This window comes from Cherax quadricarinatus, chromosome 45, assembly GCF_038502225.1.
Source record: "Cherax quadricarinatus isolate ZL_2023a chromosome 45, ASM3850222v1, whole genome shotgun sequence".
In the NCBI taxonomy this organism is placed as follows: domain Eukaryota; kingdom Metazoa; phylum Arthropoda; class Malacostraca; order Decapoda; family Parastacidae; genus Cherax; species Cherax quadricarinatus.
The window spans coordinates 12487355-12503830 of NC_091336.1; the positions used below are offsets into that span (position 1 = coordinate 12487355).

General features: G+C 38.9%; 1 protein-coding gene across 1 annotated transcript in view; it reads right to left on the reverse strand.

Annotated features, from left to right (window-relative positions):
• The window catches only part of SMC6 (Structural maintenance of chromosomes 6), a gene marked incomplete at its 3' end in the record, with an annotated part of 143130 nt that overhangs the window by 6130 nt on the left and 120524 nt on the right, over positions 1-16476 (reverse strand). Inside the window, 1 exon segment of the mRNA XM_070094300.1 lies at positions 15816-15935. Coding sequence (XP_069950401.1) covers positions 15816-15935 — 120 coding nt within the window.

Here is a 16476-nt window from a genome sequence, read left to right on the forward strand (position 1 = left end):
GAGGCAGTGGTAGAGGCAGTGATAGAGGCAGTGGGTGAGTGTTGCAACCCCTGAAGTGGTTGCAATATATATAATGGATGTAATGATTATGTATATTTATAATTATTACCTTTTCATTTAATTTTATATTGCTTATATTTGCGATAATAGCTAAATCGTAAATGTATTGCTTTATATGGTTATTTGACTTAGTTATGTTGTTAGGTAGGATGTTACATATTATGTGCTCAGTTCAAGTCTTGATTGTCTAACTACTGTAATTATCGCTCTTTGCTCGTTAGACTGCCGGCTTATCGTTGTTGCTGGGCAGCAACCCACGGAGCTATCACGTGATCGAGGGGGGGGGGGGTGTCCTCACCTCGCCTGAAGTATTCAGTCTGGTCTAGACTCTCTTGGTGGTTGGACAGAGTGTCTGTCTCATTATTCTTGTTAGTTCTGTAGAACTCTGTTCACAGAACATTGTATAGACTTAGTGATTTTCGACGTTGTAACTCAGGTCCTCACCTAACATGTACTGGTATCTGTGTATTATCACAGTCGGGGATTTTCTTAGGCTGAACTTAGATTCAGTAGTATGGGAGTTTGGTAACTTTTGTGGAGGATCTGCAGATGGTCCCTACTTAGTGTCGTTATATTATCTCCTTGTTCCTGATTTTGTGTCGCAGTTGCTTGTTATATTGCTATTGGGATTAGCATTCTTTTTATTGTTCAAGCAGACTGTTCTGACTGCCAGTTGGTTAAGAAGTTAGTTTATTTGAGGACTTTGTCAGTCACTTGTTTAAGTCTAGTCGAGTCGTGAGACATAGCGAACTACTTAGAGCACTTACACACATACATACTTGTACATATTTGTAATATCTTATTAAATGTTAATGTACCAGATGGTACTTAAGAATTATAAATGTGATATGTGCTTTCAGCACAATAATATTGTACTTGAGAGAAGTGATATTATTTTGATTACTGTGATTAATTTAATTTAATTTAATTTGATAATATACCTCTAGACTTAATAAATTTATTAAATTTTAATTTCTCTAGTTAGTAGCCTACCAGTTGTAATCCTGAAGCACTATTGAATCATACCGAATTCTAATGGATAAGTGGACAAGGATACTGACTACTTGTTACGAAAACCCAGTAACAGGCTGGATGCTAGAAGGGCAGTCCTTTCTAGTATTCACTGGAGATCTCTAAGCTTTTAGAATTGCATTTTTTGTAACAGTGAGGCAGTGGGTGAGGCAGTGGTAGAGGCAGTGGTAGAGGCAGTGGTAGAGGCAGTGGGTGAGGCAGTGGGTGAGGCAGTGGGTGAGGCAGTGGGTGAGGCAGTGGGTGAGGCAGTGGGTGAGGCAGTGGGTGAGGCAGTGGGTGAGGCAGTGGGTGAGGCAGTGGGTGAGGCAGTGGGTGAGGCAGTGGGTGAGGCAGTGGGTGAGGCAGTGGGTGAGGCAGTGATAGAGGCAGTGATAGAGGCAGTGATAGAGGCAGTGGTAGAGGCAGTGGTAGAGGCAGTGGTAGAGGCAGTGGTAGAGGCAGTGGTAGAGGCAGTGGTAGAGGCAGTGGGTGAGGCAGTGGGTGAAGCAGTGGGTGAGGCAGTGGGCGAGGCAGTGGTATTTACTAACATATATGTTATAAATAATAATAGTACATGTTAATATTAATAACATTTATAATAATAATAATAATAATAAATGTTATTCATAATGTACTATTATTATTTATAACATACATGTTAGTAAATATCACTGCCTCTACCACTGCCTGAACTGCTGCCTCACCCACTGCCTCTACCACTGCCTCTACCACTCAAGTCACACTCAATCTACAAGCACCAAATACAATGAATTATTGTGAAATGTTTGGAAGAGCACGGAGACTAATACTCACTCCAGCATAAACAAAGCCACACTGACGATGCATCAACCACTTCCTCCACCACTGCTTCAACCCTCGTATTTTTGTACAATTTCCTTCTTCAATTCTATCGTATTTACTATTATTATTATATTATTATTATTATTATTATTATTATTAGCAGTAGCAGAAATGTTTGATTCTTTGCTGTGTTCAAGAGTAAACACATGATGTCACCTTCCAATACCTGTCTGAATAGCCATTCTAATATGCAGTCATAGATGGGTTTACATTATTTATACTGTAGTTTAATAGCAAATAATAAACAAACAAAACACTCACCACACAGTGGTAGGAGGGCTGGCTGCCAGTTGCAGGGGTCGGAGGGAGGGTAGTAAGGACTCGTGGCGGTAAACTTAAATATGATTTAGCGGCTGGGAATTTGGCGGTTGGGAATTCGCGAATGTGTGAAGCCCGCGAAAGTTGAAAATGCGAATGTTGAGGGAGACCTGTATTTTGTGGAAGGAATTTGTTTTGTACTCTGATGAAGTTTTAATTTCCTCATATTTACCATATCGGAGTAATTGAAATTTCTCATCGTTGAACTTCATATTGTTTTCTGCACCCACTGAAAGATTTGGTTGATGTCTGCCTGGAGCCTTGCAGTGTCTGCAATGGAAGACACTGTCATGCAGATTCGGGTGTCATCTGCAAAGGAAGACTAGGTGCTGTGGCTGACATCCTTGTCTATGTCAGATATGAGGATGAGAAACAAGATGGGAGAGAGTACTGTGCCTTGTGGCACAGTACTCGCTCTCACCTAATTTACATATTCCTTTTGGGAACAAATTTGTTCGGTAAAGGCATTGGAATAGCCTTCTGGAATGAATTAAGTTTGTATCCCACGGTTACACTGTGTATGGAATAGGTATTAAGTTACTTAATGCTGTAAAGTTTTTATGAGGATAGTGAGGCTCAGGTTAGGAAGCGCAGGAAGTAGGTCTTAGACAGGGATGTGTAATGTCACCATGGTTGTTTAATATATTTATAGACAGGGTTGTAAAAGTAAATGCTAGGGTGTTGGGGAGAGGGGTGGGATTAAATAATGGGAAATCAAATACATAGTGGGAGTTGACACAGTTAATTTTTGCTGATGATACTGTGCTTATGGGAGATTCTAAAGAAAAGTTGCAAAAGTCAGTGGAAGAGTTTAGGAGGGTGTGAAAATGTAGAAAGTTGAAAGTGAACATAGATAAGAGTAATGTGATGAGGTTATCAAATGATCTAGATAAAGAAAAATTGCGTATCACATTGGAGAGGAGTATGGAAGAAGTGAATGTTTTCAGATATTTGGGAGTTGACTTGTCAGCAGATGGGTTTATGAAGGATGAGGTTAACCAGAGAACTGATGAAGGAAAAAAGGCGAGTGGTTCATTGAGGTATCTGTGGAGACAAAAAACACTATCCATGGAGGCAAAGAAGGGAATGTATGAAAGTATAGTGATACCAACACTCTTATATGGGTGTGAAGCTTGGGTTGTAAATGCTGCAGCAAGGTGGCGGCTGGAGGCAGTGGAGATGTCCTGTCTAAGGGCAATGTGTGGTGTAAATATTATGCAGAGAAGGTGTGGAGTTTCTAAAAGTATTAGTCAGAGGGCAGAAAAGGGGTTGTTGAGGTGGTTTGGTCATTCAGAGAGAATAGATCGAAGTAGAATGACTTCAAGAGCATATAAATCTGTAGGGGAAGGAAGGCAGGGTAGGGGTCGTCCTCAAAAAGGTTGAAGGGAGGGGGTAAAGGAGGTTTTGTGGGCAAGGGGCTTGGGCTTCCAACAAGCATGTGTGAGCATGACAAGATAGGAGTGAATGGAGACGAATGGCTTTTGGGATTCAGGGAAACCGGTTTTTATATAGCCGGACTTGAGTGCTGGAAATGGGAAATACAATGCCTACACTTTAAATGAGGGGTTTGGGATATTGGCAGTTTGTAGGGGTATTTTATATATGCTTATAAACTGTTGTACCTGGGTGCCTCTGCAAAGACAGTGATTATGTGTGAGTGAGGTGAAAGTGTTGAATGATGATGAAAGTATTTTCTTTTTGGGGGTTTTCTTCCTTTTTGGGTCACCCTGCCTCGGTGGGAGACAGCCGACTTGTTGAAAAAAAATTAAAGCAGCCCAGAGAGATAAAATACACATACAGTACACTCATTATTTACCTTAAAATATATGTAGTCTTAATGTAAGATGAGAAGTGAGTAGTATTTATTTGTAGGAAGTCAGGTATAGGTAGCCGGTAGATGTAGGTATGTAGTCGGCCTTGGCTACACAGCTACACGATATTTAATGCAGCCAAGAGCCATATTAATACCACTGACATACCATGTTCACTGAGTTTAATTGTTTCTAACAACTACCTTTAGATGCCATCATAAATAAAGGGAGAAATAATGAATAATTCATGCCGAGAATTGTAAACACAAGTGTTGTGTGTTATGGAAAGTGACTGGGCCAAATGCAGATTCATATACGTTTTCTCTGGTCCAGAACCAGAGAAAACATAATGTTTTCCCTCCACCCAACTACCACCCCTCCATAACAAATAAACACAGCATGTTTATAGGCTATGTAACGTGTTTCTTATATAATTTTGAAGAAAATATTATAGATGGACTAATGAAAATGTCTATATTAACCCTTTCAGGGTTTCTGACGTACTAGTACGTCTTACGTGCCAGGGTTATTGACGAACTAGTACGCATAAATTCTAGCTTCCTCAAATCAAGCATTCTCCCACACCTAGGCTGGTAGGCCTAGATGTGAGAGAATGGGTCTCCATGGCCAGTGTGCGCAGTACAAAAAAAATTGGGGACCCAGTGGTGCATTGTGGGAAAATCATTTTATTACACCTTGTTCACCATGTTTAGTACTAAGAAACTCCTTACTCCTATGCTAATTGGGGCTCTTTTGTTCCCAAGTGACAGTTCAAACACAGATAGAAGTGTTAGTGAAGATAAATTTCATTTTTTTGAGAAGTTTGTGACCGAAAGCAATGCCCAGGAAATCTGAAGGAAGGAAGGAAGGAAGGAAGGAAGGAAGGAAGGAAGGGAGGAAGTATGACCATCAACCTAGGATAACCCAAAAAATTCAGACAGTGACTTACTTCCATGTGGGTTGGTGGGGTGGGGAGGAAGTTGACAGGCAGTGAGGGTGGTGAGTGATGGTGTTATTTGTCATTGTGACACTAATTATGCCGGTGACTTAGCATATTTACAAGTCCACCCCCAGACAACAACTATGAACCTTACAGAAGCTGTAGCAGTTCTGGGAAGTGTCCAGTGACTTTATATGTGTATATATGTGATAGAAAAATAGTAATAAACAACATTTTTTATTGTTGGTTTGTGTAAACATGTTTTGTAAACAATATAATGACTATGCAGTTATTGAGTAACATACAATGAGTGAATATACATTCTTTCTTTTTTTTTTTTTTCAACAAACCGGCCGTATCCCACCGAGGCAGGGTGGCCCAAAAAGAAAAACAAGTTTCTCTTTTTGAATTTAATCTATACAGGAGAAGGGGTTACTAGCCCCCTTGCTCCCGGCATTTTAGTCGCCTCTTACAACACGCATGGCTTACGGAGGAAGAATTCTGCTCCACTTCCCCATGGAGATAAGAGGAATTAACAAGAATAAGAACTAGAAAGAAAATAAAAGAAAACCCAGAGGTGTGTGTGTATATATGTGCATCTATAGATCAAATGTTTACATTGAAGCATATATGTGAACAGTATTTATATAAAGGTAGGGGAGTTTTTATTGCATTTATGGATTTAGAAAAGGCATATGATCGAGTGGATAGAGGAGCAATGTGGCAGATGTTGCAAGTATATGGAATAGGTGGTAAGTTACTAAATGCTGTAAAGAGTTTTTATGAGGATAGTGAGGCTCAGGTTAGGGTGTGTACAAGAGAGGGAGAAAACTTCCCGGTAAAAGTAGGTCTTAGACAGGGATGTGTAATGTCACCATGGTTGTTTAATATATTTATAGATGGGGTTGTAAACGAAGTAAATGCTAGGGTGTTCGGGAGAGAAGTGGGATTAAATTATGGGGAATCAAATTCAAAATGGGAATTGATCCAGTTACTTTTTGCTGATGATACTGTGTTTATGGGAGATTCTAAAGAAAAATTGCAAGGGTTAGTGGATGAGTTTGGGGAATGTGTGTAAAGGTAGAAAGTTGAAAGTGAACATAGAAATGAGTAAGGTGATGAGGGTATCAAATGATTTAGATAAAGAAAAATTGGATATCAAATTGGGGAGGAGGAGTATGGAAGAAGTGAATGTTTTCAGATACTTGGGAGTTGACGTGTCGGCGGATGGATTTATGAAGGATGAGGTTAATCATAGAATTGATGAGGGGAAAAAATGTGAGTGGTGCGTTGAGGTATATGTGAAGTCAAAAAACGCTATCTATGGAGGCAAAGAAGGGAATGTATGAAAGTATAGTGGTACCAACACTCTTATATGGATGTGAAGCTTGGGTGGTAAATGCAGCAGCGAGGAGACAGTTGGAGGCAGTGGAGATGTCCTGTCTAAGGGCAATGTGTGGTGTAAATATTATGCAGAAAATTCAGTGTGTGGAAATTAGGAAAAGGTGTGGAGTTAATAAAAGCATTAGTCAGAGGGCAGAAGAGGGGTTGTTGAGGTGGTTTGGTCATTTAGAGAGAATGGATCAAAGTAGAATGACATGGAAAGCATATAAATCTATAGGGGAAGGAAGGAGGGGTAGGGGTCATCCTCGAAAGGGTTGGAGAGAGAGGGTAAAGGAGGTTTTGTGGGTGAGGGGCTTGGACTTCCAGCAAGCGTGCGTGAGCGTGTTAGATAGGAATGAATGGAGGCGAATGATACTTGGGACCTGACGATCTGTTGGAGTGTAAGCAGGGTAATATTTAGTGAAGGGATTCAGGGAAACCGGTTATTTTCATATAGTCGGACTTGAGTCCTGGAAATGGGAAGTACAATGCCTGCACTTTAAAGGAGGGGTTTGGGATATTGGCAGTTTGGAGGGATATGTTGTGTATCTTTATATGTATATGCTTCTAAACTGTTGTATTCTAAGCACCTCTGCAAAAACAGTGATAATGTGTGAGTGTGGTGAAAGTGTTGAATGATGATGAAAGCATTTTCTTTTTGGGGATTTTCTTTCTTTTTTGGGTCACCCTGCCTCGGTGGGAGACGGCCGACTTGTTGGAGAGAGAAAAAAAAAAAAAAAAAAAAAAAAAACATGTATGTGTAGTGTGACCTAAGTGTAAACAGAAGTAGCAAGACGTACCTGAAATCTTGCATGTTCACGAGACAGAAAAAAGGACACCAGCAATCCTACCATCATGTAAAACAATTACAGGCTTTTGTTTTACACTCACTTGGCAGGACGGTAGTACCTCCCTGAGCAGTTGCTGTCTACCAACCTACTACCTAGGAATATACGTTCAACATACCTTATATTGGTCTCAAAGGCCATAAAATTACTTGAAGGAAGGAGTAAGAAAGGAAGGATGGAGGGAAGGTAGGTAGGAAGAGATGAGAGGAAGGAAGTAAGGTAGGTAGGAGGAAGGGAAGGAAGGAAGGAAGTAAAGAAGGAAGGTAGGTTTGTGGAGAGGAAAGGATGTGTTGTGGAAGGCAGTGAGGTTAGTAAGTGGTGGTATGATGCATCATTGTGACAAGACACACTGGTGACTCAGCATATTTACAAGTCCACCCCCACACAACTACAAGCTTTCAGAACCTCTTGTAGTTATAGGAACCTGTCCAGTGACTCTATATGTGTATATATATGACAAAAAATAGTAATAAACAACATTTTTTATTGTTGGTTTGTGTAAACATGTTTTGTAAACAATATAATCACAGCAAAGTTTGTGCTCTTATTGTGTAGTATACAATGAGTGAATATATACCAAATAGTCTTTATATTGGTCTCAAAGACCATAAAAGATACTTTAAAAAATAAAACATTAAAAAATAAAAGAAAAAAGTAGAAAAAAACAAAATAAACTATTACCGGGTGACCGGCAGTCGGCAATGTAGCGGTAGGCGGTTCAATTTCTGTCAACTTCACACCTCCATATCTCCCTAAGTATTGATCATAAAAAAAAATTTTGGCCTATAATACTCACAAAAAAAAAAAACTATCATTTCATAAGAATTTTTTTTTTTCGAATACAGGTCCGCCATCACAAATCCGACAATCAGTTATTCGGTTCCTTCAGGTATTCAGCACTAATTTCGGATAGCATAATTCAAATTTCCAGGGTCGCCACACCAACCTGCTGGTACTGTTTGGTGGTGCTACTTGCTGCATAAGTTATTCTAATTTCTTTTTCTCCATTTATTGTTATAACCTGCTTACTTTTAGCCCTAGCCATGGTTCCAACGAATAAAAGAAATGCTTTTCATTGTGTAAAGCACCTACACAGTACACTGTCCATTAACCCTTAAACGGTCCAAACGTATATATACGTTCTTTCAACATTTAAAAGTATGTAAAAATATGTACATCTTTTTTTTTTTTTTTTTACATTTGAAAATGTGTAAAAAAAACTTATATCTACATTTTTTTTGTTATATTTGAAAATACGTAAAAAAAAAAAAAAAAAATAGATCTACTTTTGGAGCACTACGGATTTGAACGTCGATCTATTTGAACCGTTTAAGGGTTAAAGATAAGGTGGCTTTGAAGCCACTGTCGGTTGCTATGAGCTCAGTCTTGTGATGCAGGAGAATATGCTTTATTATTATGCTAATATCAACACAACATCTTATTGCCTATCACAATTGATCTAATATGACATAATAAACAATATAAATAACATAAAACATGTTAAATACTCCAGAATGAATAATATTTGGCATAATACCGAGCAGTTCGATGGAGGTATGAAGAGGATACGAGATACAAGTACCATTCTCCTATCCCTGTTTTGGGGGCTTATAATAGAGAAAACGGAGTGTAGCAGGGGGGCTAACTGTGATATACACTCGTACTGCACCATAAACCTGAAACAAAAAAGCTATTTTCTCTATATAGATTACCACACATAGCAGCATGTGTGTAGAGAACCTAGGATAACCCAAAAAAGTCAGACAACATGGCTTATTTCTAGTACCTGGCTTGAGTTAGCCATACTGTATATGATTTTTGGTAAATACATGATTCCCAGCCAGGGTAGAAACATTGGGTGTGTTTCTTTACACCTGTTGTCTATGTTCACCCATCAATAAATGGGTACCTGGGTGTTAGTAGACTGGTGTGGGTGTTAGCCTGGAACACTGACCTAATTTGCTTGTAATACTCTGCATAAAAAGCAGCTTTCTATATAGTAGTACATCACTGATGTCAGCTATGTCTGTATCCTATGTACGTGTAGTAAATTATTATTATTATTATTTTCTCATTTGTTTGTTGGGTTATCTTATTGAAACTTGGGCAATGTATGATGGAAAGATACTTCTTAACCCTTTCAGGGTCCGTCCCGTAGATCTAGGGCTTTACGTTCAGGGTCCAAACCGTAGATCTACGCCAAAATTCTAGCGGAGCCAAATTTAGCGCGAGAAGGCTGGTTGGCCTACATCTGAGAGAATGGGTCTGGGTGGTCAGTGTGCACACTATAGAAAAAATCTGGATGCCCGCATGGCATTGTGGGAACGCCGGCAAAGTGGCTTTGTTCATAGTGCCTGGCGGCAAAGAAGCTCTCACTCCCCACTCGCTCTCTGGGTGAATTCTGACTCTCCTCTTCACAACTTACAGTTCTAAGACTGAAGGAAGTGGAGCTGAAGATGAATTCTATGGTTTTGAACCACATGGTGCTATTGTGCCATATGGTACAATGGTACCATATGGTACAATGGTGCCATGTCATACAATGGTATATGGTTCAATGGTACCATATGGTACAATGTACAATATAGTACATTGTTCCATATGGTACATTATACCATATGGTACAGGGTACAGGGACCCTAATGGAAGTAAGTCTGTCTGACTTTTTTGGGTTATCCTAGGTTCTCCAAACATATGCTGCTAAGTATGATATTCTATGTAACTTTATTTGTGTATACCTAAATAAACTTATGATGACACATGCACTTCAATAAGTTTACTCAGGTGTAAAGAAATACAATTACATAGATTATCATACATAGCAGCATACATATAAAATCCTAGGATAACCCAAAAAGTCAGGGTGACTTATTTCCATAGTTATCCCTGTATCTGTACCATATGGTGTCGTGTACTGTATGGTACCCTGTACCATATGGTACCCTGCACCATATGTTATCCTGTACTGCATGGTACCCTATACCATATAGTACAATGTACCATATGGTACCCTGTAACATATGATACCATGTACCATATGGTCAATAGGTGTTGGTGGCATGAGACACCAGCCAAGACTGAGTGGCGACACAAGCTAGCTACTGACTCCGCAGTTTCCGAGACAAAGTGCTTTGTCATCCACCTCAAAGAACATGTAAAGTTCCTATACATTTGTAAATATATAATAGAACATTACTAATATACAACATTTTTGCATATTTTTGTTGTAAACAACTATTGTAAACAAAATAATAATGAAAATATTAGTGTGTTTATTGTGTTGAATACAACAGTACCATACAGTACAAGGAACCATATGGTGTACAATGTACCATATGGTACCATTGCACCATATGGTACCATTGCACCATATGGTACCATAAGGTACCATTGTACCATATGGTACCATTGTACCAAATGGTGCCATTGTACTATATGGTACCATTGTATCATATGGTGCCATTGCACCCTATGGCACCATTGTACTATACGATACCATTGTATTCAACACAATAACCGCACTAATATTTTCATCATTTTATTTACAATAAACTTGTAAACAAGCTTTGTAAGCAATATAATGATAAACAAATTAGTGTGGTTATTGCGTGGAATACAATGAGTGTACACTTATACAATATACATTATACTGGTCTCACAGGCCACAAATGTTATTAGAAAAAGAAAAAAATTAGAAAAGAAAAAAGTATAAAAAACGTAAAATAAAAAAATGGGATTTTGCAGAAGTCACTGATGTTGCCGCCACCGGGTCATTTTGGGTCAACTTCTCGCCGCTTATCTCGGTAAGTACTGATCAGAAATTTTTTTTTGTTTTATTACCTTCACAAAAATATTATCTTTAATTCTGTAAGAAATTTTTTTTTTTTTTTTTTTTTTCAAAATTTCTTGGACACTGGGGCACCTGGAGTTTACCTGGAGAGAGTTTCGGGGGTCAACGCCCCCGCGGCCCGGTCTGTGACCAGGCCTCCTGGTGGATCAGCGCCTGATCAACCAGGCTGTTGCTGCTGGCTGCACGCAAACCAACGTACGAGCCACAGCCCGGCTGATCAGGAACTGACTTTAGGTGCTTGTCCAGTGCCAGCTTGAAGACTGCCAGGGGTCTGTTGGTAATCCCCCTTATGTGTGCTGGGAGGCAGTTGAACAGTCTCGGGCCCCTGACACTTATTGTATGGTCTCTTAACGTGCTGGTGACACCCCTGCTTTTCATTGGGGGGATGGTGCATCGTCTGCCAAGTCTTTTGCTTTCGTAGTGAGTGATTTTCGTGTGCAAGTTCGGTACTAGTCCCTCTAGGATTTTCCAGGTGTATATAATCATGTATCTCTCCCTCCTGCATTCCAGGGAATACAGGTTTAGAAACCTCAAGCGCTCCCAGTAATTGAGGTGTTTTATCTCCGTTATGCGCGCCGTGAAAGTTCTCTGTACATTTTCTAGGTCGGCAATTTCACCTGCCTTGAAAGGTGCTGTTAGAGTGCAGCAATATTCCAGCCTAGATAGAACAAGTGACCTGAAGAGTGTCATCATGGGCTTGGCCTCCCTAGTTTTGAAGGTTCTCATTATCCATCCTGTCATTTTTCTAGCAGCTGCGATTGATACAATGTTATGGTCCTTGAAGGTGAGATCCTCCGACATAATCACTCCCAGGTCTTTGACGTTGGTGTTTCGCTCTATTTTGTGGCCAGAATTTGTTTTGTACTCTGATGAAGATTTAATTTCCTCATGTTTACCATATCTGAGTAATTGAAATTTCTCATCGTTGAACTTCATATTGTTTTCTGCAGCCCACTGAAAGATTTGGTTGATGTCCGCCTGGAGCCTTGCAGTGTCTGCAATGGAAGACACTGTCATGCAGATTCGGGTGTCATCTGCAAAGGAAGACACTGTGCTGTGGCTGACATCCTTGTCTATGTCGGATATGAGGATGAGGAACAAGATGGGAGCTAGTACTGTGCCTTGTGGAACAGAGCTTTTCACCGTAGCTGCCTCGGACTTTACTCTGTTGACGACTACTCTCTGTGTTCTGTTAGTGAGGAAATTATAGATCCATCGACCGACTTTTCCTGTTATTCCTTTAGCGCGCATTTTGTGCGCTATTACGCCATGGTCACACTTGGACACTTGGCCTTGGACCCTGAAAGGGTTAATGTACACCAAAATGAAAGAAATCAGACCATAAATAGCGGAGTTCACTTCTCAGCCATTAACGGCTGCTTAGCAGTATATTTTTGTATGGTTTTTATGGTTATATTCTCGAAACGTTTTGCCACACAGTGGCTTCATCAGTCCAATACAAAGTAGAAAGGCGTAAGGAGAGGAGGAGTTTGAGGTAATCAGTCCCTCAGCCTGGAGTCGATGTGTTCAGTCCATCAATCTTGTATAATATACAGCATAGGGCCGTAGACGTGGCTTATATACTGTAGTGAGGTGAGGCAAAGCAGGAGGAGGTGGGGTCATAGTGGTATCATCCACTAGTCGAAGTAGGTCTTCGTCCAAAGGTTGGGCAAATGTTGAAGAATTCTTTGTAACAAGATCCCATGATGCTGCAGTGTCTGACAGTTGTGATGAATGGTTTGAAAAACCAACAGGTTGAAGATTGAGACACTTATGCAACATTTGGGAATCTTTATTCAGGAAACATTTCGCCACACAGTGGCTTCATCAGTCCAATACATCCAGTACATTCTACAAGATTGATGGACTGAACACATCGACTCCAGGCTGAGGGACTGATTACCTCAAACTCCTCCTCTCCTTACGCCTTTCTACTTTGTATTGGACTGATGAAGCCACTGTGTGGCGAAACGTTTCCTGAATAAAGATTCCCAAATGTTGCATAAGTGTCTCAATCTTCAACCTGTCGGTTTTTCAAACCATTCATCACAACGGTTATATTCTCGTTTTTTTGGTCTCATTTGATAGAATGGAAGATATATTACAGAAATAGATATGATTTTAATTGCTTTCATGATGAAAAGTACCTTGAAATTGCGCTCACAGTAGCAGAAAAGTTCTATTCTTTAGCGATGCTCGAGTAAACAAATGATGTAACTGTCCAATACCTGTCCACCTGCCAGTCCAAATTCCAATACGCAGTCAAGAATGGGTTGACATTATTTATACAATTATTACAATAGTGCAGTAGTCTGCATAACAGTATATCTTCTATTTTTTTGTGTGAATAAATATTCCAAATGGTAAGCAAGAGTAATATAAGAGGGGCCTGGAGCCATGACTAATGAACAGAGAAATTGTTATTTTAGTGCCAGGAATGTCTGCATTGTCTATTCTGGACTATTTTGAAATTGGCATCTGTGAAATTGGCCAAATTGCCAACTTCTGACCACTTTATTGGGTAGCTGAAATAGGTGAATGGGCGGTTTCTTGTACTCAGTCAACAGACTAGAAGTAAGTAAATAAGTTTATTCAGGTACTGTACACAAATACAGTTACATAGATTATCATACATAGCAGCGTATGTATTATTCAGGTACTGTACACAAATACAGTTACATAGATTATCATACATAGCAGCGTATGTATAGAGAACCTAGGATAACCCAATAAAGTCTTATTTTCAGTACCTGGCTTGGGTTTGCCATGATTTTTGGTAAATATTGTTTTTTTCTCAGTTGTTTGTTGGGCAATCTCATTGAAACTTGGGCAATGTATGATGGAAAGATGTTTCTTAACGTAGCCGCCTCTTTGTGGTATATTTTTGTATGGTTTTTATGGTTGTATTCTCGTTTTTTTGGTCTCATTTGATAGAACGGAAGATATATTACAGAAATAGATACGATTTTGATTGCTTTCATAATGAAAAGTACCTTGAAGTTGAGCTCAAAGTAGTGGAAATGTTTGATTTTTGCCGATGCTCAATGAACTTTGTGTAAGTCAAGTTGGTTAATTTTATTAAGTGTATTCTAGCCTAACCACTCTGTAATCCAGCAAACTCAGTAATCCGGCACAGTACAGGTCCCATGATGCCGGATTTGTAATGGAGGACCTGTATTTTTCGATCCTGAGAACAAGTTTGGGAGAGGGCCTATCAACCCTGAAAGGGTTAATGTAAAATAAGACATTTAATGTGCCCAAGAGTGATTATTATTACGTACGTATTAGTATTATTACTATGGCGTTAAGACTAGAGGGACACTGTTAGTGATTTTAATGTGTATCAGCACACCAGCACAGTGTGTAAGTATATTTAGGTACAGGTACACACAGGTATAATTATCAGAATACATGTAAAATATGTAATAACTTTAAAACACTTGAAATTTTGGAAAGTTTCCAGACATAATAGAGAGATGTGCTCACGGATAATGTAAACAAACCTGGTGGGGCGCGCCATATTAGAAAGGCTGCTTGCCATCCAGAGTTCTGGTCATAATTTGAAATCGCCATATTAACGGAATGCCGTAAGGCGAAACGCAGTAAAACGGGGCCCTACTGTACTGTATACATAAAGCAAACTTTTTTTTAACACTTTTAACCCTTTGACTGTTTTGGTCATATATATACGTCTTACGAGCCAATGTTTCGGATGTATATACACTCAATAATTCTAGAGGCTTTTAATCAAGCAGGAGAAAGCTGGTAGACCCACATGTGAGAGAATGGTCTGTGTGGTCAGTGTGCATCACATAAAAAAATCCTGCTGCACACAGTGCATAATGAAAAAAAAAAGTCAGTTTTTTGGATTAAAACGCCGACTTTGAGGTGTGTTTTCATATAGTATTTATCGTTGTATTCTCGTTTTCATGGTCTCACATGATAAAACAGCGAACATATTGCAGAAATCGAGATGATTTTGATTAGTTTCACGATGAAAACGACCTTGAAATTGAGCTCAAAGTAGCAGAAATGTTCGATTTTTACCAATGTTCAAGAGTAAGCAAATCACACAACACGTCCAATACACATCAACTGGGGAGTCTAATATTCTTTCACAAGTGCACTTATATTATTTATACCATTTTTACAATAATGCAGTAGTCTGCATAGCATTAATTTTGTATTTTTCGTATGAATAAAAAATCAAAATTCAAAGCAACAGTAATATAAGAGGGGATATGTTATTTTGAAATTGGCATCTTTTTTAATTTGCGTGAAATTGGCCAAGTTGTTCAAATCAGTAAATGGGCAGTTTCTTGTACTCAATTGATAGAAAAAATGGAGTTCTAAAAAAATAGCTATGAGTTTGGTCAACTGGAACAACGGAATTGGCAAAAAACAGGGCTCAAAGTCGGCAAAACCGCCGATGCATACATGTCGCCAAGACCGCTAACTTCGCGGGAGCATAATTTCGCGAGTTTTCGATCAAATTTCTTACTTTTGGTGTCATTACCATTGGGAAAAGATTCTCTATTATTTCATAAGAAAAAAATAATTTTTTTTTTTCCCAAAAAATTCTGCAACATAGAATGACAGTTTCAAGAAGGGGTTTGCGACAATCAAGGGTTAAAGAGAAATGTTTCTCATTTTCATATTGAACGTAAAATATTTTTCAAAACTCATTTTGATACAACCACGAAACAGTAAGTTCAAAAAAAATTTGCACTTACCATTGCCCACACTAATTCTTTGCGTAATTCATGTAACTTCTTCCTCTTATCATTAAGGCTCACAGAAAATTCATACTGGGTCCGCTGCTCATCAACTTCCTTCTTAAGCAATGGTAAATGCTGAAATAGCATTAAATTATAAAAATTATTGTTTCAATACATGCCAGGAAAAAAACATTCAAACTTGCTATTTAACAAACAAGACTGACACTCTGAACATGGGTTGATTATTCCTGCCAATTGTGACTATGTAACATAGGCTTGGTGCTAACATGAATAAAGAGAGACTTCTGAATTATGTCTTCAAAACAGTTGCAAGTCAATGTCTAAAATAATTTTTTATTATTAAAATTTGAACACCACATGGTGTAGCTACCCTTGATCTACATGATATTTCACCATGTTAGTTAGAACTGCTTCTTCCTAACATGTTCATCATGTAGAATGCTTTCTTGACATACTCCACATACAGTGGTCCCTCGTTTTTCGTAGTTAATCCGTTCCTGGAGTTGCTACTATTATCGAAATCTACGATATTCGAATCAATTTTCCCCATAAGAAATAATGTAAATACAATTAATCCGTTCCTGACACCCAGAAGTATTAAAACAAAAATTTTTTTTACATGAAATATAGATGTAGTACATAAACAATACAATGG